General features: G+C 41.0%; 1 protein-coding gene across 5 annotated transcripts in view; it reads left to right on the top strand.

The window, feature by feature from the left end:
* The window catches only part of LOC126204398 (TBC1 domain family member 4), a 914874-nt gene extending 889468 nt beyond the window's left edge, over positions 1-25406 (top strand). For all 5 annotated transcript variants that reach the window (XM_049938770.1, XM_049938771.1, XM_049938772.1 and 2 more), the window contains 6 exons: positions 9873-10024; positions 14482-14734; positions 18533-18702; positions 19422-19568; positions 22669-23624; positions 23716-25406. In XM_049938770.1, the coding sequence (XP_049794727.1) occupies positions 9873-10024; positions 14482-14734; positions 18533-18702; positions 19422-19568; positions 22669-23624; positions 23716-23731 (1694 nt within the window). In that variant the 3' untranslated portion in view covers positions 23732-25406. The remainder of the gene's footprint in view (positions 1-9872; positions 10025-14481; positions 14735-18532; positions 18703-19421; positions 19569-22668; positions 23625-23715) is intronic.
* The last annotated feature ends 1119 nt before the right edge of the window (positions 25407-26525 follow it).

Below are 26525 nucleotides of genomic sequence, written 5' to 3'. Positions count from 1 at the left end.
GGCGGCGTGCATGCAAATTTAATACCTCGGTTCTGCGACAGAAGCAGGAAAGATAACACACACACTGAACACTAGTGCCACCAAAGATGACCAAAGTCAGAGCTATCGATAGTGAGACTATGAATTCACAGGTGAGGCGGCATTGACTCTGTTCCTCTGTTTTTTGACAAGGGGGAGAGCCGGATTCCAAACAGAGTTTAAACAGAAACCTCCATCCCTGTTAACGAGGTTGCTCGCTAGTTTAATCTCAACTGCCTCCTTAATGACACTGTCCCAATAGCTGGACGTGCATGCCAATATCTCGGTGTTATTATATAACATGGGGTGACCAGTATCCAAGCAATGTTCGGCAATAGCAGATCTATTTGGCTGCTGTAATCGTGTGTGCCGTTTATGCTCAGTACATCTGTCCTCCACGGTCCTGATAGTTTGACCAATATATGCCATACCGCAGCTACAGGGAATACGATACACACCTGCCTTACGCAATCCAAGATCATCCTTAACGGAACTCAAAAGTGCTCTGATTTTAGATGGAGGTCGGAAAACACATTTCACATCGTATTTCCGTAAAATACGACCGATCTTATTGGACGTGTTTCCTACGTAAGGCAAAAAGGCAGTAGACTTAGGTGTTGACCCAGAATTATCATCAATCACCCGATGTACAGTTGGTCGATAGCGCAACGCACGTTCAATCTGTCTATCACTATAACCATTTTGACGAAATGTAACTTCAAGATGGGACAGCTCAGCTGGCAAAGTCTCAGCGTCAGAAACGACATGTGCCCTGTGTACCAAGGTACGAAGTACCCCTTCACGCTGAGCCGAATGGTGACAACTATTAGCTTGTAAGTACAGATCGGTGTGAGTACGTTTCCTGTAGACTGCATGTCCCAATGATCCATCATCCTTCCTCCTAACCAACACGTCGAGAAAGGGAAGGCAACCATCCTCCTCCACCTCCATTGTAAAACGAATGTTCGGGTGGATCGAGTTCAGATGTTCTAGAAAGACATTCAAATTCTCCCTACCGTGAGGCCAAACAACGAAGGTATCGTCAACGTATCTAAAGAAACAGGCGGGTTTTAAAGGCGCCGACTCCAATGCACGTTCCTCGAAGTCTTCCATAAATAAATTTGCGATCACAGGTGACAACGGACTACCCATCGCAACTCCATCTGTCTGCTCGTAATACTGGTCATTAAATAAAAAGTAAGTGGATGTCAACACATGCCTAAAGAGATTAGTTAAATCAGTACCAAACCTGGCTTCAATTAACCGCAACGAATCAGACAGAGGAACACGAGTGAAGAGAGAGACCACATCGAAACTCACTAAAATATCAGAGTCATTCAGCCTCAGTCCCTCCAAACGACGTAAAAAATCAGCTGAGTTCCTGATATGATGTTCACACTGTCCTACTTGTGGACTCAACAGAGAAGCAAGATGCTTGGATACACGATATGTCGGAGCGCCTATGTTACTCACTATAGGACGGAAAGGAACCCCTTCCTTATGAACCTTTGGAAGGCCATATAACCTAGGGGGAATGGCACTGTAGGTGTTAAGCCTCTTGATTGTGTCCTGCGAAAAACCACTTTTTTTCAGGAGGCTGTTGGTCTTTCTCTCAACACTTTTCGTGGGGTCAGCATCGATTCTGCGATACGCTGAATCAGATAGTAAACGTTGCATCTTTTGTACATAATCAGGTTTATTTAAAACAACGGTGGCATTGCCCTTGTCAGCAGGTAAAATAACAATACTGGGATCGACTTTGAGAGAGCGTAAAGCAGCCCTCTCTGCTGCTGTTACATTACTCTTGGGTGGACGAGCCCTAGTCAAAACACGGCATGCCTCCCTCCTTACTTCCTCTGCAGCGTCAGGAGGTAGTTTGCAAACTGCCTGTTCAATTGAACTAATAAAATCAACTACCGGCAAATTCTTCGGAGTGGGTGCAAAATTTAAACCCTTCCCTAGCACGGATAAGGTTGCGTCGTCAAAAGATTTCTCTGTGAGATTTATCACAGAACGTCGAGATATAACATCCGACTCCGCGCGATGAAAACGTTCAAACTTTGCCAAATGCCGGGCAGTAACGGAGTTGTACTCCCAGTCAGCTTGGGTCCATGAGGCACCGTCCAACCAATCCCAAGTGAAATCAGACACTTCAGATGCAACCATTAAATGAAAACGATACAATTCTTTGGAAACAGAATCCAAACGTCGACGAGTAAAACGAATCCTTTCGCGAACAAGAGCCAAGCCAGCACGTTGCTTGATACGATTGGCGGCAGGTGAATTAATATGGTGCACAACCTTAGCAAATGTTGGGACATGATTTTCATCACGACACCTCAATAAAAACGACAAAGCACATTGCAGTCTAACTCGACAGCTACGAAGTTTATCCAACTTACGTAAACACCGATACATTTCCTCCCCGTAGAGGTAAACAATGTGAGACCTGAGTTTCTCCTGGCGTATACAACTTTCAAATAACTTCCGGGAATTCAGCCAGGTAACACTTTCAGCGACCGCCGATATTTCGGCGGGAGAACACCCCGCCATTTTCAAGGCAAACTGCAACGGACAGGCGGCGTGCATGCAAATTTAATACCTCGGTTCTGCGACAGAAGCAGGAAAGATAACACACACACTGAACACTAGTGCCACCAAAGATGACCAAAGTCAGAGCTATCGATAGTGAGGCGGGGTGTTCTCCCGCTGAAATATCGGCGGTCGCTGAAAGTGTTACCTGGCTGAATTCCCGGAAGTTATTTGAAAGTTGTATACGCCAGGAGAAACTCAGGTCTCACCACATACAAAGTTTGCCAAGGTAACCCCATTCCCGATGTCCAGGCGGAGCTGGACTCCATCAACCTCCTGACCCCACCGACACCCCGCACCCCTACCTTCTACCTTCTTGCTAAAATGCACAAACCCAATCATCCCGGCCGCCCCATTGTAGCTGGTTACCAAGCCCCCACAGAACGTATCTCTGCCTGCGTAGATCAACACCTTCAACCCATTACATGCAGTCTCCCATCCTTCATCAAAGACATCAACCACTTTCTCAAACGCCTGGAATCCTTACCCAATCTGTTACCCCCGGAAACCATCCTTGTAACCATTGATGCCACTTCCTTATACACAAATATTCTGCACGTCCAGGGCCTCGCTGCGATGGAGCACTTCCTTTCACGCCGATCACCTGCCACCCTACCTAAAACCTCTTTCCTCATCACCTTAGCCAGTTTCATCTTGACCCACAACTTCTTAACTTTTGAAGGCCAGACATACCAACAATTAAAGGGAACAGCCATGGGTACCAGGATGGCCCCCTCGTACGCCAACCTATTCATGGGTCGCTTAGAGGAAGCCTTCTTGGTTACCCAGGCCTGCCAACCCAAAGTTTGGTACAGATTTATTGATGACATCTTCATGATCTGGACTCACAGTGAAGAAGAACTTCAGAATTTCCTTTCCAACCTCAATTCCTTTGGTTCCATCGGATTCACCTGGTCCTACTCCAAATCCCATGCCACTTTCCTTGACGTTGACCTCCACCTGTCCAATGGCCAGCTTCACACGTCCATCCACATCAGACCCACCAACAAGCAACAATACCTGCATTATGACAGCTGCCACCCATTCCACATCAAACGGTCCCTTCCCTACAGCCTAGGTCTTCGTGGCAAACGAATCTGCTCCAGTCCGGAATCCCTGAACCATTACACCAACAACCTGACAACAGCTTTCGCATCTCGCAACTACCCTCCCGACCTGGTACAGAAGCAAATAACCAGAGCCACTTCCTCTTCCCCTCAAACCCAGAATCCCCCACAGAAGAACCACAAAAGTGCCCCACTTGTGACAGGATACTTTCCGGGACTGGACCAGACTCTGAATGCGGCTCTCCAGCAGGGATACGACTTCCTCAAATCCTGCCCTGAAATGAGATCCATCCTTCATGAAATCCTCCCCACTCCACCAAGAGTGTCTTTCCGCCGTCCACCTAACCTTCGTAACCTGTTAGTTCATCCCTATGAAATCCCCAAACCACCTTCCCTACCCTCTGGCTCCTATCCTTGTAACCGCCCCCAGTGTAAAACCTGTCCCATGCACCCTCCCACCACCACCTACTCCAGTCCTGTAACCCGGAAGGTGTACACGATCAAAGGCAGAGCCACATGTGAAAGCACCCACGTGATTTACCAACTGACCTGCCTACACTGTGATGCATTCTATCTGGGAATGACCAGCAACAAACTGTCCATTCGCATGAATGGACACAGGCAGACAGTGTTTGTTGGTAATGAGGATCACCCTGTGGCTAAACATGCCTTGGTGCACGGCCAGCACATCTTGGCACAGTGTTACACCGTCCGGGTTATCTGGATACTTCCCACCAACACCAACCTATCCGAACTCCGGAGATGGGAACTTGCTTTTCAATATATCCTCTTCCCGTTACCCACCAGGCCTCAATCTCCGCTAATTTCAAGTTGCCGCCACTCATACCTCACCTGTCATTCAACATCATCTTTGCCTCTTCACTTCCGCCTCGACTGACATCTCTGCCCAAACCCTTTGTCTTTAAATATGTGTGCTTGTGTCTGTATATGTGTGGATGGATATGTGCGTGTGTGCGAGTGTATACCTGTCCTTTTTCCCCCCTAAGGTAAGTCTTTCCGCTCCCGGGATTGGAATGACTCCTTACCCTCTCCCTTAAAACCCACATCCTTTCGTCTTTCCCTCTCCTTCCCCTCTTTCCTGATGAGGCAACAGTTTGTTGCGAAAGCTTGAATTTTGTGTGTATGTTTGTGTTTGTTTGTGTGTCTGTCGACCTGCCAGCACTTTCATTTTGTAAGTCACATCGTATATATATATATATATATATATATATATATATATATATATATATATATATAACGTTATATCTAACGTTATTATTTCTCCACCAGACAATTGTTAGCCTCATTTCCATAATCTGCCACCACCATACCACTACTTTTAATACATCCTCACGTAGTTTTTTCGAAATTTTCCCGAATTTCTCCACCCTTTAACGTGTTTTGGCGGCAACACAACCACCTAACCTTTATGTACATCGTTTTCTACCTACACTATTTCACCACAGGATCAACATAACCCAGCTCCAACCAACCCCTTTTCGCCTCTTTTCACACCAGATCTCCATTTGCTTTCTACTTCACCTTTATCTCTCCCCACATATTTTTATATTCATTTTCATTTCAGCCTCACGTTACACTTTCGACCTTCTAGTACCATGTCACCCGCACAACACCCCCACAACGACCCCATTAAGTTTTATTTACATTCCCTCCGCAGACATGCCTTCGCCCTAGCCAGATTACGCTCCCATATTCTATTTCTCAGGTTTGTCTGACATTTGGCATTACCCCCAAAGGCCTCACACTTAAAGTTCCCATCTCTGGCTGCAACCCTTCCTTCCATCAGTCCCTATACCAGTTCCAAACTGAACAATCCATTGCCCTCACCCACCTAATCCTTCACCTACACATCAACTCAGCCAATGAACACACCCGTCAACTCCTATCCTTAATAAAAGTCCTTAATCTTTCCTCTCCCACATCCACACCGGCTGTTCAGAGCATCCTCCTACAGGCCAACCGTAAATTAGAACAGCATGCCACCCTCCACCTCAAAAAACTATCCAATCTCCTGGTTTCCCACCTCCGGAAAGGCAACTCACTCACCCTTCACAACCTTTCCAGCAAACCTCAACCACCTCTCATTGCACACAAACCCAGTCTCTCCCTTCTACTCAATCTCCCACTTCCAGCTCCACTCCCTCCAAAACCTCAAAATTCCTTTCAACACAATCTGGAACCACAACACCCCAATTCAGTAGTTAACCTTTCCTCCAAACCTCTCTCCCAATCCGAAACCTCTGTCCTATCCAAAGGCCTCACCTTCAGCCCCACTCCCAGATTCAACCAAACAGCCCTCGTCAAAGATTTACTGTCCTACACCCGTACTCTCTGCTGGAAATATCACTTTGCCACGAAGAAAAATGATCCTAATCCTACTCCTAATGATCCAACTCCCCAAGACACCATCCAAATTGAACCCTGCCTGGAACAGTTCCGTCCTCCGTCACAGCGGGACCCACCTCCTCTTCCTCAAAATCACCCTCTCCAAACCTTCCAGGAATTTCTGACTTCCAGCCTTGCATCTCAATCCTTCTTAAAAAACCTTAATCCTACACCCAACATCACCACTGCTGAAGCCCAGGCTATCCGTGATCTGAAGGCTGACCGATCCATCGTCATTCTTCCGGCGGACAAGGGTTCCACGACCGTGGTACTTGATCGTCGGGAGTATGTGGCTGAGGGACTGCGTCAGCTTTCAGACAACACCACATACAAAGTTTGCCAAGGTAACCCCATTCCCGATGTCCAGGCAGAGCTTCAAGGAATCCTCAGAACCTTAGGCCCCCTGCAAAACCTTTCACCTGACTCCATCAACCTCCTGACCCCACCGACACCCCGCACCCCAACCTTCTACCTTCTTCCTAAAATCCACAAACCCAATCATCCCGGCCGCCCCATTGTAGCTGGTTACCAAGCCCCCACAGAACGTATCTCTGCCTATGTAGATCAACACCTTCAACCCATTACATGCAGTCTGCCATCCTTCATCAAAGACACCAACCACTTCCTTGAACGCCTGGAATCCTTACCCAATCTGTTACCCCCGGAAACCATCCTTGTAACCATTGATGCCACTTCCTTATACACAAATATTCCGCACGTCCAGGGCCTCGCTGCGATGGAGCATTTCCTTTCACGCCGATCACCTGCCACCCTACCTAAAACCTCTTTCCTCATTACCTTAGCCAGCTTCATCCTGACCCACAACTTCTTCACTTTTGAAGGCCAGACATACCAACAATTAAAGGGAACAGCCATGGGTACAGAAGCAAATAACCAGAGCCACTTCCTCATCCCCTCAAACCCAGAATCCCCCACAGAAGAACCACAAAAGTGCCCCACTTGTTACAGGATACTTTCCGGGACTGGACCAGACTCTGAATGTGGCTCTCCAGCAGGGATACGACTTCCTCAAATCCTGCCCTGAAATGAGATCCATCCTTCATGAAATCCTCCCCACTCCGCCAAGAGTGTCTTTCCGCCGTCCACCTAACCTTCGTAACCTGTTAGTTCATCCCTATGAAATCCCCAAACCACCTTCCCTACCCTCTGGCTCCTATCCTTGTAACCGCCCCCGGTGCAAAACCTGTCCCATGCACCCTCCCACCACCACCTACTCCAGTCCTGTAACCCGGAAGGTGTACACGATCAAAGGCAGAGCCACGTGTGAAAGCACCCACGTGATTTACCAACTGACCTGCCTACACTGTGATGCATTCTATCTGGGAATGACCAGCAACAAACTGTCCATTCGCATGAATGGACACAGGCAGACAGTGTTTGTTGGCAATGAGGATCACCCTGTGGCTAAACATGCCTTGGTGCACAGCCAGCACATCTTGGCACAGTGTTACACCGTCCGGGTTATCTGGATACTTCCCACCAACACCAACCTATCCGAACTCCGGAGATGGGAACTTGCCCTTCAGTATATCCTCTCTTCTCGTTATCCGCCAGGCCTCAATCTCCGCTAATTTCAAGTTGCCGCCACTCATACCTCACCTGTCTCTCAATAACTTCTTTGCCTCTACTCTTCCACCTCGACTGACATCTCTGCCCAAACTCTTCGTCTTTAAATATGTCTGCTTGTGTCTGTATGTGTGGATGGATATGTGTGTGTGTGCGAGTGTATACCTGTCCTTTTTTCCCTCTAAGGTAAGTCTTTCCGCTCCCGGGATTGGAATGACTCCTTACCCTCTCCCTTAAAACCCACATCCTTTCGTCTTTCCCTCTCCTTCCCTCTTTCCTGATGAGGCAACAGTTTGTTGCGAAAGCTTGAATTTTGTGTGTATATTTGTGTTTGTTTGTGTGTCTATCGACCTGCCAGCGCTTTTGTTTGGTAAGTCTCATCATCTTTCTTTTTAGATATATTTTTTCCACGTGGAATGTTTCCCTCTGTTATATATATATATATCCAAAAACAAAGATGATGTGACTCACCAAACGAAAGCGCTGGCACGTCGACAGACACACAAACAAACACAAACACATACACACAAAACCCAAGCCCCCGCAACAAACCGCCGCCCCACCAGGAAAGAGGGAAGGAGAGGGAAAGACGAAAGGATGCGGGTTCTAAGGGAGAGGGCAAGGAGTCATTCCAATCCCGGGAGCGGAAAGACTTCGCGCACACACACACATATCCATCCACACATATACAGACACAAGCACTGACGTAAGATCACAAGTTCTGTTCTGAAAACTAGTTGTCTGAATGCTCCAGTCAACTACAAAATATATATATATATATATATATATATATATATATATATATATATATATATATATATATATATATATATATATATATATATATTTTTTTTTTTGTAGTCGACTGGAACATTCAGACAACTAGTTTTCAGAACAGAACTTGTGATCTTACGTCAGTGCCTTATGTAACAAACTCGTTGATCCTATCAGGATAAAATTACACTAGCAGCAGCTTGCAGCAAGAGACATGTGGGAAATCATTTTATCCACACTCCATTTGTGAATGTTTTGTCAGAAACCTTAATCAGTGATACAACAAAAATACCTTCTGTTGCATACACAGCAGAGTGGAGTGGCCATGCAGTTTGAGGTGTCATGTCACGGACTGCGCGGTCTGTTGTGTTGGCAGAAGAACCAACAACGTGTTACTAGTGGAGGCCGAAATGCACGCGATTTAGCTCACGCAGGCTGGCATGTGGAGGGAAGGACTATACTGACGTGAGGTCTGGAACATAAGGAATTAGAATTCAGAAAGCAGACGTAATCAGTTTGATACTTAACTTTAATCCGTTAATGATGAACGTCGCTCTTGACGGTACATAATTCACAATATTATCTGTTCAGAATACATTCGTAGTAACTGAAAATGGCGCCTTGCTAGGTCATAGCAAATGACGTAGCTGAAGGCTATGCTAAACTGTCGTCTCGGTAAATGAGAGCGTATGTAGACAGTGAACCATCACTAGCAAAGTCGGCTGTACAACTGGGTCGAGTGCTAGGGAGTCTCTCTAGACTAGACCTGCCATGTGGCGGCGCTCGGTCTGCAATCGCTGATAGTGGTGACATGCGGGTCCGACGTATACTAACGGACCGCGGCCGATTTAAAGGCTACCACCTAGCAAGTGTGGTGTCTGGCGGTGACACCACACGGTCCCTCCCGCCGGAGGTTCGAGTCCTCCCTCAGGCATGGGTGTGTGTATTGTTCTTAGCATAAATTAGTTTAAGTAGTGTGTAAGTCTAGGGACCGATGACCTAAGCAGTTTGGTCCCTTAGGAATTCAAACACATTTAAAGATTTGTTGCATACATGACAATGATTTGCAAAGAAGAGGTATAGGTGCAGAATGTAGAAACTGTCACCTTTCATGTATACTTATAAGTCTGTTGATAAGCGATAGTCTTTTATATCTTTATGTCATTGTAATTTCATTTTGGGCTTTAATAACAACTGTAAACTTAGTGTAATTGTAAACTTAGTGTAAAGTTCAGATCATGGTGAGAATCTGAAATTATCTCATTGAAGTTACGGAAGCAATGAGATTTTAAAAAAGAGGAAACATAGAATAAAGAAGTCATGAAAATTTTCAGACTAGTATGCAGTTTTCTCGTCCATAAATAGCAAAAGTTTGTTATTATTTATCATTTATCTTTGCATTCACATAGAGAACTAATTGCATTTCAGGACGAACGTTTCCTAGTCATCCATTCTTCTCACGGCCCCTAGGACCTGGACAGTTGTCACTCTTTAACCTATTGAAGGCCTATTCTCTCCTTGATCCAGAAGTTGGTTACTGTCAAGGCCTTAGCTTTGTAGCTGGTGTTCTCCTATTGCATGTGAGTATCTCATATGAAAATTTGTGTGTAAGATGCATTTGCTTTCATAGCACTTAAAGCCATTCCATAATGTTTGTTCAGTAGTTAGTTAATGAAATACTTAGCTCAGTAACTCATCAGACTCATAATAAGAAATTTAGATAATGGGAAAATATTTAAGAATGAGGAGGCTTAACTGATTAAATGAGGGACAAGTCAGCTTCTTGGCAACTGAAGATTATACGGACATAAACAGAAGATGCAATTATTTAACAAAGGTACATAGACATGCAGGTAAAGGTGTTGTATTGGTGAAGAAATTAAAAGATGAGAAAATGAAAATAAGATAATGGAACAAAAAAACTACTAAAGAGAGGAGATGAGAGTTTCAGGCAATTAATAATGGAAAAATGTTGAAGTTAACAAAACTATTTGTAAATCTTTTTAAAAGGATGTAAGAAAACAAAACAAAAATTTGGTAATAGAAATAATTGCCAACAACAGGCGTATGAAGAAATCAAAGCAGAGCTTATGTTAGGTAGCTGTTATCTTTCATTACTTAAGATGGCATAGTAAACAGCAATTAAAATTTATCACATTTCCAATGTTTCTTTAATGTTTGTATGGTTTAAGATAGTAATGTGGGTCGGAGAGCAATAATAATCAGCATGAAATTTTGGAAACAATGCTAGCCTCTAATGTGCATAAAGCCCTTCAAATTATGAAGAAAGTAAAGCTGTCAGGAGACGATGGTAAGTCAATAGAAATATTTAAATCTGGAGGAAAACATGGTGCAAAAGAAACTTGCAATTTTTTTTCAGAAGGTCTTGTGGCAATTTCTTGAAACTGGGGCAGTACTACAATTGTTCTACAAGCAACACATGAAAAGCTACAGATCTGTCAACTTCCTTTCCCTCATTAAAGGGGATTTGCTATAAGTATCATCAACTACATAGAATCTTCATTTGCTTTTAATAAAACAAAGTAACAAGTTGTATCTAAAAACAAAGATGACGTAACTTACCAAACGAAAGCGTTGGTACGTTGATAGAGACAATAACAAACACAAACACACACACAAAATTCAAGCTTTCGCAACCCACAGTTGCTTCATCAGGAAAGAGGGAAGGAGAGGGAAAGACAAAAGGATGTGGGTTTTAGGAGTCATTCCAATCCCGGGAGCGGAAAGACTTACCTTATGGGGAAAAAGGGACAGGTATACACTTGCGCGCGCGCACACACATCCATCCGCACATATACAGACACAAGCAGACATATGTAAAGGCAAAGAGTTTGGGCAGAGATGTCAATCAAGGCAGAAGTACAGAGGCCAAACTCATTGCCTTTACATATGTTGCTTGTGTCTGTATATGTGCGGATGGATATGTTTGTGAGCGCGAGTGTATACCTGTCCCTTTTTCCCCCTAAGGTAAGTCTTTCCGCTCCCGGGATTGGAATGACTCCTTACCCTCTCCCTTAAGACCTACATCCTGTCGTCTTTTCCTCTCAGTCCCTCTTTCCTGATGAAGCAACCATGGGTTGCGAAAGCTTGAGTTTTGTATGTGTGTTTGTGTTTGTTATTGTCTCTATCAACGTACCAACTCTTTCGTTTAGTAAGTTACATCATCTTTGTTTTTAGATATATTTTTCCCATGTGGAATGTTTCCCTCTATTATATTCAAAGTAACAAGTTGGCTTTATAAGTGGATATAACACAGTGGATCATTTGCAACTGGTGAATGAAATTTCAGTTCTAAGTAAGGAGTATGAAATACCACTTTGATGGGAATTCACTGAGTCTGAGAAAGAATTTAACCCAATTTCAACAAAATCTCTCATGATAGCTCTTGAGATACATGGCATTGATTCAACCTCCATTAGTTGACTGAAGAATACACGAGTTAACACTGCAGCTTCCATTACAAGTCATCTGGATAATGGGAGATTCTTAATTGAAAGAGTGGCCAGACAAGGACATTCAGTATCACTAAAACTAATCTCAGCAGACCTACAGCAAATCTTCAGTGCCCTAAACAGGAAAAAGGAGGAATTATATCCAAGGAAAATTCAGTCAAGAAAACAGTAAGACAGAACTCTGTCTTTTCTTACCTTCTGGAGGTGAAGTGTTTAGTACTGCCAGGAGGCGCGTTTAACATTAAAGGTGATGATACAGTCTTAGCTTTTGGAACTGTTAATTCCTTCCTTGAGGAGGTGGGAGGGATAGGCTCAGAAGATTAAAAAAGAAGGGTAGGTCACAGAGACCCCAGGAATCCTGCTTTAGTGAGAGGACAAGATAAAGGCAGAGGTGAAAGGGACTCCCTGCCCTTCCAGCATCTCAGTGACCTGCCCTTCCTTTTTAATCTTTCCAACCTATCCATCCCTCCTTCATCAGGAAGAAACTAACAGTTCTGAAAGCTAGGATTATGTCATCGCTTCTACTTTTATTTGTATCTTGCTGGCAGTACCAAACATTTCGGCCCCTGAAGATAAGTATTGGCAAGCAGAAAGGAAGAATTACATGTTAATGGAACATAGCCTGCACCACCTTCATTTTGATGATGACATTATACTGTCTGCATCTATGGCAGCTCATGGAAGAACTTAGTCAAGGAAGTTTGAAAGTAGGCCAGAAAATAAACCATAATAAGACTAAAATATTATATAATCAAAACTTCAAACAGTGAATTGTACAAATCAACATTGAAGTCGTGGAAGCTGTGAATTTTTGTCTTCGGGCAGCTGAAGATAATGACGGGTTTGACAGGAAAAGAAACAAACAGTGAGGAAAAATGAACTGGAGTACTTTTGGTGAGCATGATCAGTTTTAAAAACTCATCATCTGCTGTGTCTGAAAAGGAAAGGTTTCAATTGGTGTTTCCTATCAGTAATAAGGTATATCATTTGTATATGGCAATATAACACATCTTGCTGCAGCAGTGTGTTTCTTTTAATGTTTCACTTTGTTATTTAACATTAATAACACTCTTGCTGTATATCAGATTTGTGGCAATAGCAGAAAGAGCGAAATTATAAAGCTGCCTTGTGCAAAACAGCAAAGAAACAGTTATGCCATTGCTTTCAATCAACAAGGAAGAATCTCAGAACCAAATCCCTTTTGATAGTGAAAGCTGCTAACACTAGAGCTTTCAAGGATCAGTTTCTGGGTCTTAGCGCTCTGACAGAAAGATGTGGATAGTAACAGAACAGTGTGGATTAGTGGCTGTTGAGTATGGACAAAGACATGAAAAGTACAAGCGAGAAATCCTGCTTTTTCGGGACAGGTGCACGGTTCATAACAACCGACCACCTCTGGAGAATCTGAAATTTCATTCCTTCCATGCAAACATTACTTTGAAATCACGGTTGCTTGACCAGGAAATAACTCATTATTTTAAAATTTTACACCACAAAGAATTTTGGTGATAAATAGCATTGAAGAGTGTCAGAGGCCCTGCATAAAAATTTTGGCAGTGATAACCATGGGTTGATAAAGCGTATAAAAATGTTACCCAAACAACTACTTCGAACTATTTCAGGAAATGCAGAATCGTCAAGCAGCCAGGGAATCAACTGCAAAATGGGAGTCCAGAGAAATGGTCTTGGGTTTTCATGATAGCTGGGTCCGTCGTCCTGGCTTAGGAGAAAATGTAACATATGTACATTTTGATGGTCTGCGTTGCGTGTACTGGCATTGAAGTTTTGGCTATTCCAGTTGACAAGAACGAAGATGAAGAGGAGCAGGAGGAGAGTCAGTGTCAATTCCATATATGGCTCCAAAAGAGTTACAGATGTGTTTCAAAGTATTGTGCATATATATCCCTAGAATGGAAGCAGAAAATTACATATTTTTGGCTTTGGTTGTAATAGAAAGTACACTTGACTAAGCACACTGGAAGTCACTGAAGCAGTAAAATATCAGTTATTGCTTTGCAAAGCGAAGCTAAAATTTTCTGATGTATTTTTGGAAATTGGTTTGTGCCTTTTGGTTAAAACGGTAAAATATAAGGCAGCCCTGGTACCAAGATTTTGGTGGTAGTCCCTCCAAATAAATATATAATTACGAGAAATTAAGAGTAAGCTCTCTCCAACATTACAAATGAAATGGGTCACTACAGATCTCCACAGAAAGTGTGGTGACTGAACAGGACTTAAGTTCTCAGTGTCCTGCTCTCTGTAAGATGGAAAATTTTTATTTTCTGTTGTGTCATTTCTTCACACTTAATAGTGCTGAAACAGTAAGACTACATTCTTCAGAGTAAGTACTTACTTTACAGTAATGCACCATGCTAACCAGGTTAAAGGCAGTCATACAATGAATTCCATTATGGCAAGTAGCACAAACAATTGTAGAACTGGTGCAAAGTGGAAACTTGCATCTAAACTCTAATTATTTTTATACAGCGTGATTTTGTTTCTTTTCATAACTGTTGCCTTAAGAATATCAATAGCAAATACATTTGTCTTTTCCTCTGTTGCAGATGTCAGAAGAGTGTGCTTTCTTGATGTTACGACACTTGATGCTCCAGCGTGGCTTGCGTCGCCAGTATGTTCCCGACATGGGTGCTCTGCAAGTGCAACTCTATCAGATATCACGCCTTCTGCGTGACACATTACCTGATCTGTATGCACATTTTGACACACACGATATAGCACCAACACTCTATGCAGCGCCGTGGGTCCTAACATTGTTTGCTTCGCAGTTTCCTCTGGGCTTTGTGGTCAGAGTCTTTGGTAAGCAAGTAACTTCAGAAATGAAATATGTCTGACTGCCTTTATAAAAAATAGCAACAAGGCTGATTAGATGTAAGAGGAAGGCCTCGTGGCCATAATCTCGCCAGGAGAGGTCTATGTATACAAAAATGGTAGAGTGATGTGGAAAAGCGATAGATTTATGCTCACCACATAGAGAAGATTTTGAGTCACAGACAGGCACAATGAAAAAGACTGCCAAAATATTTAAGCTTTCAGAAAAGTCCTTCTAACAAAGTAGAAAACTGACACGTACTCACACAAGCACTACTCATATACACACATGGCCATTGTGACTGTGTATGCTACGAATGAGAAAGTCCAGCCTGGATTTCCATTGAAAGCAGTAGAAATTAATGACATGTGAGCATAATTGTACAGTGCCTGGAAAAATTTCAACCAGACTTGCTAGGTGTATGACTGATTATCTGAAAAAAAAAAAAAAAAAAAAAAAAGTACTAGCGCGATGGAAGGGGGCTGGGACATCCATAGCACTGCTAGGAGTGGGTAGGAGGAAGGTTGGGGGGGCAGGGGGTCGTGACAAGTACAAGTAATTGAAAACAACTAATATTAATGTAGAAGCCATAGTTTTTGGTGTCACTAAGCTGAATGGTGGCAGTTGCAATATAATTTCATTCTTAGGGGTTGGTAAGTGTCGATGTGGGAAGTATGTTACAAGTCAAGTATAAGTGTGGAATGCGTGAAACAAGTTTAACAAAACTTGATACACACATGTATCACATACTTCCTGCAAAAACTCTGGTAGTAAGATATGGCTAGCATCCTTAGGCATGGGACTGGGGATGAGAATGGAAAGGTGGTGATATTGAAAAGGATTGTTATTAGCATTGTATCCAAATGGTTTTCAAGTCATTAGCTGACTGATGACATTTCAGCCTTACTGGTTGGATAGAGGTGTGAACAGGGTGAGATAAGATTAGATACTCCATTTGTTCTCTATCTGAGAAGGTGAATTGCTAGGAGACAAAGCCAAAGATTCAGGTTGTATACATGGCACAGCATACAGATTTAATATCTGTAAGCATGAGATGAAAGAGCAAATTTACGTATTCAATAACTGACACTACACACTATGTGGGAACTTGGCAAGGGGACTCCCCAGATCTGATCAGTAACAGACGGGAGACTTTGTGCTGTAGAGATTTACAGATGTTTGTTGCCAACTGTGCAGCATACCATTATCTGATGTTGACTGCATTGTTGTCTGCTTTATCGCTAACCTGTGCTGTCACTGTCTGTGTTTTGTTGCACTATTTTCATTGTGATGTTTTCGGAAATGAGTGGTGTGGTGAGTGGCCCATCACAGGGGTTACCTTCTGCTCCAGTTTGGAAAAGAAAGCCAGTTATTAGAATCTCGTGAAAGCTCAAAACACAAGTTTGTGGTGCCTGCACTGTGCTACGTACTTACAGTATGTGGAGGCAGAGCTTGTTATCTGCCACACACCACGTCTCCCTCTCTTCCTGAAGTAAATAATAGTGATCATGTGCAAGAGGTGTGCTTGTTTGTGTGAATGTGTGTGTGTTTTCTTTTCTGAAGAAGGCTTTTGCTGGAAGCTCAACATGTAACAATCTTTTTGTTGTACTTGTCTGCAACTCAGTGTGTCATATTTGTGATGGGTAGCTATCTATGCTTTTCAGAATAAATCATCACAAAAAAATTTAAACAGTTGTGTAAGCATAAGATAATAATTTCAAACTAACCTGTTTTGTGCCAAAACTTTTGGCTGATAATGCTTTTCCTGCTCTGTAAAGCTTCTTGCTCTTTTTGTGCAGTAAATGTTCGGAATCAGAGGGCAACATCCTTGCAAAGTTATTGTGTTGCTTGACAACACTTGAGGGGTGTCATGCCCGACATCAATACTCTATCAGTTTGCTGTTTATTAGAGCCTCATAAGCTACAAATGTCATTTTTCATCCTTCTTTCCCCCCAAAATTTGACATCATCACTCCACCACTTGGCATCATCATAGCCAAATAGTTTTCCTGTTTTTCAGAAGTTCTTACACTCTAGTCAAAAGAAGAAGAAGAAGAAGAAGAAGAAGAAGTTTCAGTCTTGTCAGTCATTGTTTCATAGTTAAATGTGTGACATTATTGGAAGCAAAGCATTGTTCTAGCAATTTCCAAAAGAACCTTTCTTATGCTTTTACTATACATCAAAAAGATACAAATCTTATTGGTTCATCTAAAATTTGTCATTTTGTGTCATCTGTGAATAGTCAGTTGTGGCACATAACTACTCTGATCTGGTGGTATGGAAAACTGCTACTGGACTCATATTTTCTTCTGCTGAAGTGTGTGGTATGGTTTGTTGCCTGAGGCTGTAGCACAGCTTTGCCATATCTGTTACTCCTGAAATAACATTAACCCCAGCAACTAGGGACTGACTACAGTTGACATTTTCAAGCAATGTCTTAGAATTCCTCTACAGTTTACGTGAAGTCCCAGTTAATCGTATTCAAGATACTAAAACTAAATAAACTCCGTCCAAACAGGCCTTAGAAGGCCCAACAGTACCAACTGGCCGCCATGTCATCCTCAGCCCATAGTTATCACTGGATGCGGATATGGAGGGCCATGTGGTCAACACACCGCTCTCCCGGCCGTATGTCACTTTACAAGACCGGAGCCACTACTTCTCAAACAAGTAGCTCCTCAGTTTGCCTCACAAGGGCTGAGTGCACCTCGCTTGCCAACAGCGCTTGGCAGACCGGATGGTCACCCATCCAAGTGCTAGCCCAGCCCGACAGCACTTAACTCCGGTGATGTGACGGGAACTGGTGTTACCATTGCGGCAAGGCCATTGGCAGTTATTCGAGATACAGTTTATATTAATCAGGGAACCCTACGGAGCTGTCCTCTCTGAATGTCTTCATATAGGATTTGAAGATCCAGCACCTGGACACCAGTTTCCAAAAGTAGTACAATGCATTTCTCAAAATAACTTAAAAATTGGCCTTCGAAGATGAAAATATTTCTAAACGCTGTTAAGTACCAAACATTTGTAGGTTAGCGAATTTGTTGGTAGCTCAGTGAATATTGTAATTGGGTTATAATCGTAAGGTCACTGATCTGAATCTCACTAGCATTGTATGATTTTTGTTCTTTATTTATTAACAAACAAAAATGTTAATTAATAAATAAGGAACAATAGTTTTTAACAGAAACATCTTTTTTTAATTTTAATTGTTGGTCATCTGAAAATAAATTAAAATTATACTGACATGTGAAATGCCCTTTTATTAAGCAAAAAAAATTTATTTACATCAATAATTATGTTCAGTTTCTAGCAATTAAAAAGTGTTTGCTTTTTCTATTTAATGTTTTGTGCTTTTGTACAAATTTTTAATATACAGCAATAAAAAAATAAAAGATTTTATTATGATTCCATATTTGTTAATTAGCATTTCCATTTCTTAATAAATATGGAATTTTACAAAAGCATGCCACATGTGAGATTTGACCCACAAACATTCTGATTACAGTCCAGTTAAACTACACACTGAGCTACCAATGAATTTGTTGACAGTCTACACATGCTTTATACTTAAAAGCACTGGAAAATCTCCTAATCTTCAAGGGTAGTTTCTTAAGGTTCTTTTGAGAACTGAGTTATGCTATTGTAGGAAATTGACCTCCGAGCATTGACCAACTGTTATAAGTATGAAGAAAATCAGAAAGGGCAGAGCAGTGCATGAGATCCATGTGTAAGATAAGGTTGTTTATTCTGACAGCTGCTACTTACAGTGTTTCTTTTTGCAGATTTGCTGTTCTTTGAAAGCACAGATGTTGTTGTTCGTGTTGCTGTTGCTCTCTTAAATGAACACAGGGAAGGCCTATTAGCTTGTGATAATTTTGAAGAAATAATGGACTACCTAAAAGGAAAGGTGCCTTCCATTGACAAAGCTACACTTGATCGCATCATGAAGCAGGTGAGATTTCTTGCAGTTTCTAAATCAGTATCTCCTTATATCAAATTTATGTAGCGTATTAGGTTCATATCTGTATTGTGGCACGTATTTTCTGCACCACCTACGGCAGTCACCACAGTCTTAAAATTGGTATAGGTGCTGAAAAAGAAAGAAACTCTAATCACAGTGGAAGAAGCGACTGTGATTATCTTCTTTGTCTACTGCAAACGTTTTAGATGTAATTCACTTTGGGACACCATGAATAGAGATGACAACCACTAACATTGTTGTGTATAATAGTATTCCAGAAAAATTGTGATCGTAGATTACGTGTAACATTATGTTGCTTTGGTATGTTGTCTCAATATTTTTATAAATCAGTTTTATAAGATTAAAATGTATGTTTGATTGCTGATATTATGTACACATAAAACATTCTTTATAGAAACAGTATTATATCATAGATTAAAACTGAACATCAACTTAATCGAAACCCATTTTTGCACCAGACTTACGTGGTAAAATAGTGTGATGCAAAGTAAACAAAGTAACTTTCACAATTAAGTAGAAAAGTGAAATAAATATATGACCTAAGTAGAGATTTAACGTGTTATAAGCAACAAATTTTCTACACTTCCTCAGGCTATAGTGAAAGTAGCCCAGACATTTTCAGTGGAACACTGTAAATTGATTGTGAGGCACTAGTGTTGCTTATGTGTGATTCTAAATTACTGTTGCAGGTTTTCACAAGTGATGTTTCAAAACAACTTCATGATTATGAGGTAGAGTACCATGTACTGAAGGAGGAGATGGCATCACCTCGTGTGGACATGGAAACTGTACATAGACTTGAGGCGGAAAATAGGAATTTAATAGAACAACTGGAGGCAAGTATCTAATATTTCATCCCGTTTCTCAACGTCCCTCAATTGTCATCAGACCTGCCAAAATAGTAACCTCTTTTGAACTCGTAGATTCATTTGAATGTTTCTGGGACAATTTCTTCTCATCCTGATATTTGACTGATAAGCTAATTGTGGTGTCACCGCCAGACACCACACTTGCTAGGTGGTAGTTTAAATCGGTCGCGGTCCATTAGTACATGTCGGACCCGCGTGTCGCCACTGTGAGATCGCAGACCGAGCGCCACCACAAGGCAGGTCTCGAGAGACGTACTAGCACTCGCCCAGTTGTACGACGACGTTGCTAGCGACTACACTGACGAAGCCTTTCTCTCATTTGCCGAGAGACAGTTAGAATAGCCTTCAGCTAAGTCCATGGCTACGACCTAGCAAGGCGCCATTAGTTACTTCATGAATCTAAAGAGTCTCACTTGTATCATCAAGAATGCTGTATACCAAAGGACGATATAAAAGTTAAGTGTTCTAGTAGCTACGTTCTTTTCTTTATCACATTCATCACGTATCCTGTTCCAGACTTCGCGCTAGTCGGCGTGTGTGTACGTGTGCCCTTTCGGCTACCCGTCTCTGTGGACTGGCTGCCTTGTCAGTCCACTACACTAATTTAGTCATGAGCATAAGCCCAATGAAAAGCATGTCAAATTGAACCATACTGATGTACAAACTGACCCCTGGCTGTGGTGTGAGAGATGGTGCCTGCTTTGCCTCATTTGCTGCATTGTCCGCTGCTCACCACACAGCATTTGCTTAGTGCTTCCAATGCACTTAATACTTTCCATATTCTCTTCTATTTCTGAGCTTTGGACAGGCGCTAAGAGAATTAGGAGGATTGATTTATAATGTTTACATTCATATGTGGAGTTTTATTTTGTAAATATATAAATACATTTGCAGCTATCATAAGCTTATATGCTATTATAATATGAGCACAAACCAGATTACTTACTGCACCTTGTTGGTACAAAAAAGAGTTCTATTGAATTCTTTACAATACAACTTTGTCTGAAATACCAACTGTTGGTTTTGAAGCTAAGAATAAAGTTTTTTGTGAGTCCGGCCAATAGCACCAACATAAAAGACAATAAAGTCCGCCACAGTAAACAAGACACGAATATCATAACCTGTACTGAAGTAGGGTGCTATAGGCATTTCAAAGTGCAAACGTTCGCTTGATTGTGATCTGCACATTAAAATTTCACAAGGCATGAGTAAGAATTGTATTACACTAGAAAAATATCGAGAGCAATTTTACCAAGAAAACCTGTTCCTTCATGCTTAGATGAATGTTCTGGGCATTTTCATTGTTCATGTCTATGAGTTAACTATACTGATAATACTATTTAGGACTATTTCAAACATTTAATTCCATTTCTTAAAATTTCATGATTTTTTTCATGCAGTAATCAAATATTTAATTCCTGGTTCATTGCTTAATTATGTACTTCATGTATGTGTCAGTATAGTTTGGGATAATTTATATAGAAAGCAGAGCAAGCATGTTCTGTCACATAAAAGAAACAATTGATCACTAAATAAACATTGTTAGCACTCCTGGTATAAGAAACTAGTCACAGAAATGATGACAGTATTACAAAACACTGTCACACAGGTGACAACTTAATCAATCACATTACATCGCATGTCAGAGGAGCAACTACTGAATAACACTGTACACACTCCATCACTTGGGTGGCCAGTGCACTCATTGACATATCCTATCAAAAAGGCTACCACTAATGCACTACACAGTCTGTTGATTGGGTGACCACTGAAACCACAGCATATCCCGCCGCACGAACAGCTACTGCTGACATTCGATTGGTTGACACGTAACGAATTAACATGTTCTATCCTGTGTCTGTGTGAGTATGCATTATACGCAAATCTAGTGAAGTTGTAGCAGTTGGGACACATCTGAAGCCTCTGCTACATAATCCTGTTGGTCTTCACTAAATTGGGCACACAGTGGGATGAAAATACTGTTGATATAAACTGCACACAAAACCCGCACCCTCTATTATTGGGGTCCAGTTTTATAGTTCAGTGGCGGACAGCACGTCTGTCTGCTAGCAGCGCAGCACAGTGGCCAGTGCTGTAAGCTCGCAGCTTGACTAACTGTGCTGGGAGTGCCACCTTCCAGCCTATGCTGTTGGTTAATAACTTGGCTAGAAGGTCATAGTACAGTGGCTGGCTGAACTGTGCAAGCGCTTGTTGCAGTCACTACAGTAATAAGGATGTTACACTTTTGAAACCATCAAGTTCATGTAGTACTTTGCAAAATGTTCCATAATAATTTTCAGAAAGTTACCTGTAATAAATTGATCAGAACCACTTATGCATTATAGAATTGTATTAACTGTATTACAAAAGAAGAGGTATGTTTTGGTAATTATATGAAAAAATAGAGATAAATTCGAATGTGAACAGAGGGATTAATACTGTTGCAAATTTACTGCGCATATATTCATATATGATGACAGGTTAAATAATTTGGAAAGAAAGAATAGATAAAGGGAGCAATTAAAAGGTTACATATTTGCAACATAAGGAAAAGATAGATTGCTACTTAGGGTACTCACCATATAGCAGAGATGGTGATTCACAGACAGGCACAACCAAAAGATTGTCAGAAAATGAGCTTTCAGCCAACAGGGCATTCATCGGAGATAGAAAACACACACACACACACACACACACACACACAAAAGCTAGTGGCTCTGAAAGCTTGCCTAATTATAATCTTTCATATCTGTGTTCTGCCGCCACTTGCTAAGTAGATTTTTTTTTATCTATCCAGTTACCTTATTTTGTCAAAAATTGATTATTTTCATAATATTGTTGCATTCCCTTCTGGATTTTCCATTGTTGAACTTTTTGGAGTTTCCATTGTTTGATAAAGCATATTTGTGTATTCCTACCCAAAGAACAGGAAGCAAACCTCGAGCATTAAATATTAATACAATTGTTTGTTTTAATATGTATTTTCTCATCTCCATTGTTCATACCACAATCATCTAGGTTGTTTTTATTAAAGATACAAATCTTTTATATCAAATTTCTTGTTTAGATTGCTACAAGTGCTACCCACAGACAGCAACAAACCATCAACAAGCTGGAAGCACAAGTTCGAAGCTTGGAAGTGAGCATTACAACTATGGGAAATTTCATCTCAGAGCTGGTAGACACAAGAAAGGATATAGAAATTCCAGGAGAGGTACGGCGCTTAATTCAGCAAGTCGCAGTTGTAGAGAGACGCAAGTCTACAACACAGAAACCAAAGATTGAAGCACTTAAAACTCCAGCACCAAGTGTCATTGAGACACCAGCCACAGAAGTTCAGAGGTCGAGTTCTGCTGCCGACGAGCTGAGTTCACAGCATCGTGGACATGCTCCCTATCCCCTGAAGTCTGCACTCAGTTCTCCAAATCTTTCTGCCCGTCTCACTGGAGTGTCATCACTTTTCAGCAATACTCACAATAATAATAAACAGCAGAAACCGAATGCTGTTGCTACCTCCAGTGGCTCTACAAAGGCTTATTCTCAAACATCAGACACCCGTCTCATGGGGCAGAAGATGGCTCAGCCAAATGGTACCGTAAAGACAGAGAGACAAAATGCTCCAGAGACAATTAAAACATTATCTGACACATCTACATTGAAATCTGAATCCCCTCTGGCATCCAAGCCAAAGCCCCTTCGGCCGTCTCAGAGTTCCTATGAGTTGACAACTCCAATTGTGAAACTTGTTGATGACAGTGGTGACAGTGGAAATGTGACTCCAACATCTCCCTCCACACAAGTTCATCCACTTGACAGCTGCCTGGGTGTAAACTTTTCCTTTAGTGGGACAACCAAACTGAAAACAATAAGACCACTCCGTGCAAATCTACAGCGGAATCCAAGTTCAGAGAGCCTAAAAATTAATCCTGGAACAGATGGACTGGACATAGTCAATTTGAGACCGAAGGAACAACAGCCCCTTGTCGTTGGTGTCAATCCACAGAGTAATGGTGTTCTCACGAGGTAACCTTAGCTGTGCTAATGTAATATTGTTTAAATATAATTTAATATTGTTTAAATAGCACTGAAAATAGTTCATTTATTTGATTTTCAGTTTTAGCTCCAGCTGAAATGTTAGTATCAAATCCCTGAATCTCAGAGTACCTAATCTGATGAGATATGTGGTATTTGCAGTCTGCCCAACAAAATCGGGGCATTTCATTTTGGTAGTGTTTGCATAATGTATGTTCACTATTTACTGATTTATTTCAGTATAAAATCAACAGCAAGTGTATTTCAAACTGAAAATGGAATTGAGTGTCTGCTGAAGCAGATAGTTGGTTTATTCAGTGACTCACTAATGCGTTTTTTATTATTTGTTCTATTTCTTGTTTCTGGTGCAAATAGATTATGTCTATAATGTAAATGATGTGTCAAAACAGCAACTTGCTAGAAGTACTAACCCATGTCCATTCACTCAAGCTTTAACCTTGAAGTTCACCTGCAGTGTTCCTCCTTTTCCATCTCCTAATGTTACAGAAATCCATTGATCTTCCAAACTGAATGTATTTACCTAATTGTCTTCCTTATCAAAATGTAGCCACATTCCAGAAACATTGATGAAAATGAATGAATATGTGAGTTCAAAGCATCTAAGAGGACAGGCCGCACAAATTATCATAAAACAAATCATTGTTTTGCATGTATATATTCACCATTATAATTTTGAGAATTTGGGATTTGAAATTCTGTTCAGCTCTAGTTTTCATACAATTGTATTGGCAGTTTTACTTTTCTAACATTTCCTTCCCACCAAGCATATCAATTTCTGCCCTGCAAGATGTGAAAAGTGACAAAGGCTAGTAAAAACCATGTGATACATGTTTTGAATCTTGCCAGTATTGAAACAATACACATCAGTAATGGAATTCAGCTACTGAAACACATGAATTCTCTAAAGTTTAGTAATAACATCCAGTTTAACATTTTTATTTCTGACACCATGACTGAGAAGTCCTGTGGCTTTTGTGAAACTGGTTTATAGGATTGTATTATGATTTATTTACCATTTTCAGATTCAGAATATTTATCTTTGTAGCCAAAATATTGATATTATAGTGATAGTGAAATGTATGACAGTTTTTTCAGATGCCAGTATTTTTCATGGCTTTAGAAAGGTTATAAAATGCAGGTCAAACCTGAGATGTATTTTTTTCCAATATTTGTATTTCAGACTATATTTTTCATTGTAAAAACTCTTCTTTAGCAAAAACAGTTATCCAGAAGTAACTAAGATATAACTTTAATCTTGTTGTCATTATTTTTTGAACTTTTAAGTGAGAAAAGGAAAGATCTCTGTTACAAATTGTTTCTGACACATATACAGTATCGTTAGTATGTAAATATACTATTGTCAAACCTTGTACTTAACAGTTCTGTTAACTGTAAAGTATGTACATGTATATATATATATTTGTGTGTGTGTGTGTGTTTGAGACAATGGCTTCAGATGTACAAGACAGTAAGGAAAGTATGAAAATGTGTGCATGTGTGTGATGTGGGGAATACTTGGTGTGAGCAAATTCATTTTGCTGTGTGTACTATGGCACCAAATAGTCATTATGTCTTAGTTGAAACTGTGATTCATTACTGTTGTTAGATTGTAAGATATATTAATAGCAGTATTCAGAGAGATTGATGACATGTTGTTGTTTGCGTGTTACCAGTAACTCAGTGTAGTATGTGAAACACATATCTATACAATGTATGATATTTACTTAATAAAATTTTTATTTCAGTTTTCAAGTAGTGCTGTTTCTTTCATTTATTGGCTGATTTTAAGCAGTCATAGTTCACAGAATCCTACAACAGATATTTGATTATAAAATATCATTCAGAATTATGAATAAAGGCCAACAAGATTTCCAAGTAGATTCGTGGCTCTCCTCTGCTGTGGTACAGGCTGACAAAATGTCCTTTGCCAATAGCCAGTACTAAAGCTTTTGTTAGCTACAAAAGCTGTGCTGGGATATAAAGAAAAAATAGCCATCCATAATACCCAATGGTGGCAACAAAAAAGTGTGTGTGGTTACCATGGGGCATCAGAAGTGCTGACTCTCTCTCTCTCTCTCCCCCTCCCTCCCTCCCTCCTCTCCCCCCCCCTTCCCCTCCCCCTCCCAACCCCACCTTTTCTTTTAGACGGGTTTGGTGTGCCTGCCAAGAATTCCTCTCCTGTGACACCCTCTTCATCTCAGACTAGCACTTGCAACTTATATCCTCAATTATTTGTTGTATTTATTGAAGTATCTATCTTCGTCTTCAGTTTTTATTCTCTACAGCTGCCCACTCTAGTACCAAAGAAATTATTCCCTGCTGTCTTAACACATGTTCTAACATCTTGAGCTTTCATCTTGTCATTGTCTTCCACATGTTCCCTTCTTCGTTGATTCTGTGAAGGATTTCCTCATTCTGTAGCATCACATCTCAAATGCTTCAATCTCTTCTGTTCTGGATGTCCCACAGTCCATGATTCATTCCCATACAATGCTGTGCCCCAAAGGTACATTATCAGAAGTTTCTTCCTCAAATCTGGCCATGTTTCATACTAGTAGACTTCTCTTGGCCAGGAAAACCATTTTTGCCTGTGCTAGTCTTTTTTTTTATCGCCTTACTTCATCTGTCATGGCTTATTTTGCTTCAAAGTTGACAGAATTCCTTTACCATGTCTACTTCATGATCATCAATTTTGCTAAGTTTCTCACTATTCTCATTTCTGCTATTTCTCATTACTTTCATCTTTCTGTGGTTTACTTTCAGTCCATATTCTTACTCATTAGACTTTTCATTCTGCTCAGCAGATACTGTAATTCTTCTTCACTTCCAATGAGGATACCAATGTCATTAGTTAATCTTATCATTGGTATC

The sequence above is a fragment of the Schistocerca nitens genome, chromosome 9, assembly GCF_023898315.1.
Source record: "Schistocerca nitens isolate TAMUIC-IGC-003100 chromosome 9, iqSchNite1.1, whole genome shotgun sequence".
Lineage (NCBI taxonomy): Eukaryota > Metazoa > Arthropoda > Insecta > Orthoptera > Acrididae > Schistocerca > Schistocerca nitens.
This window is presented reverse-complemented; position numbering and strand designations above follow the sequence as displayed.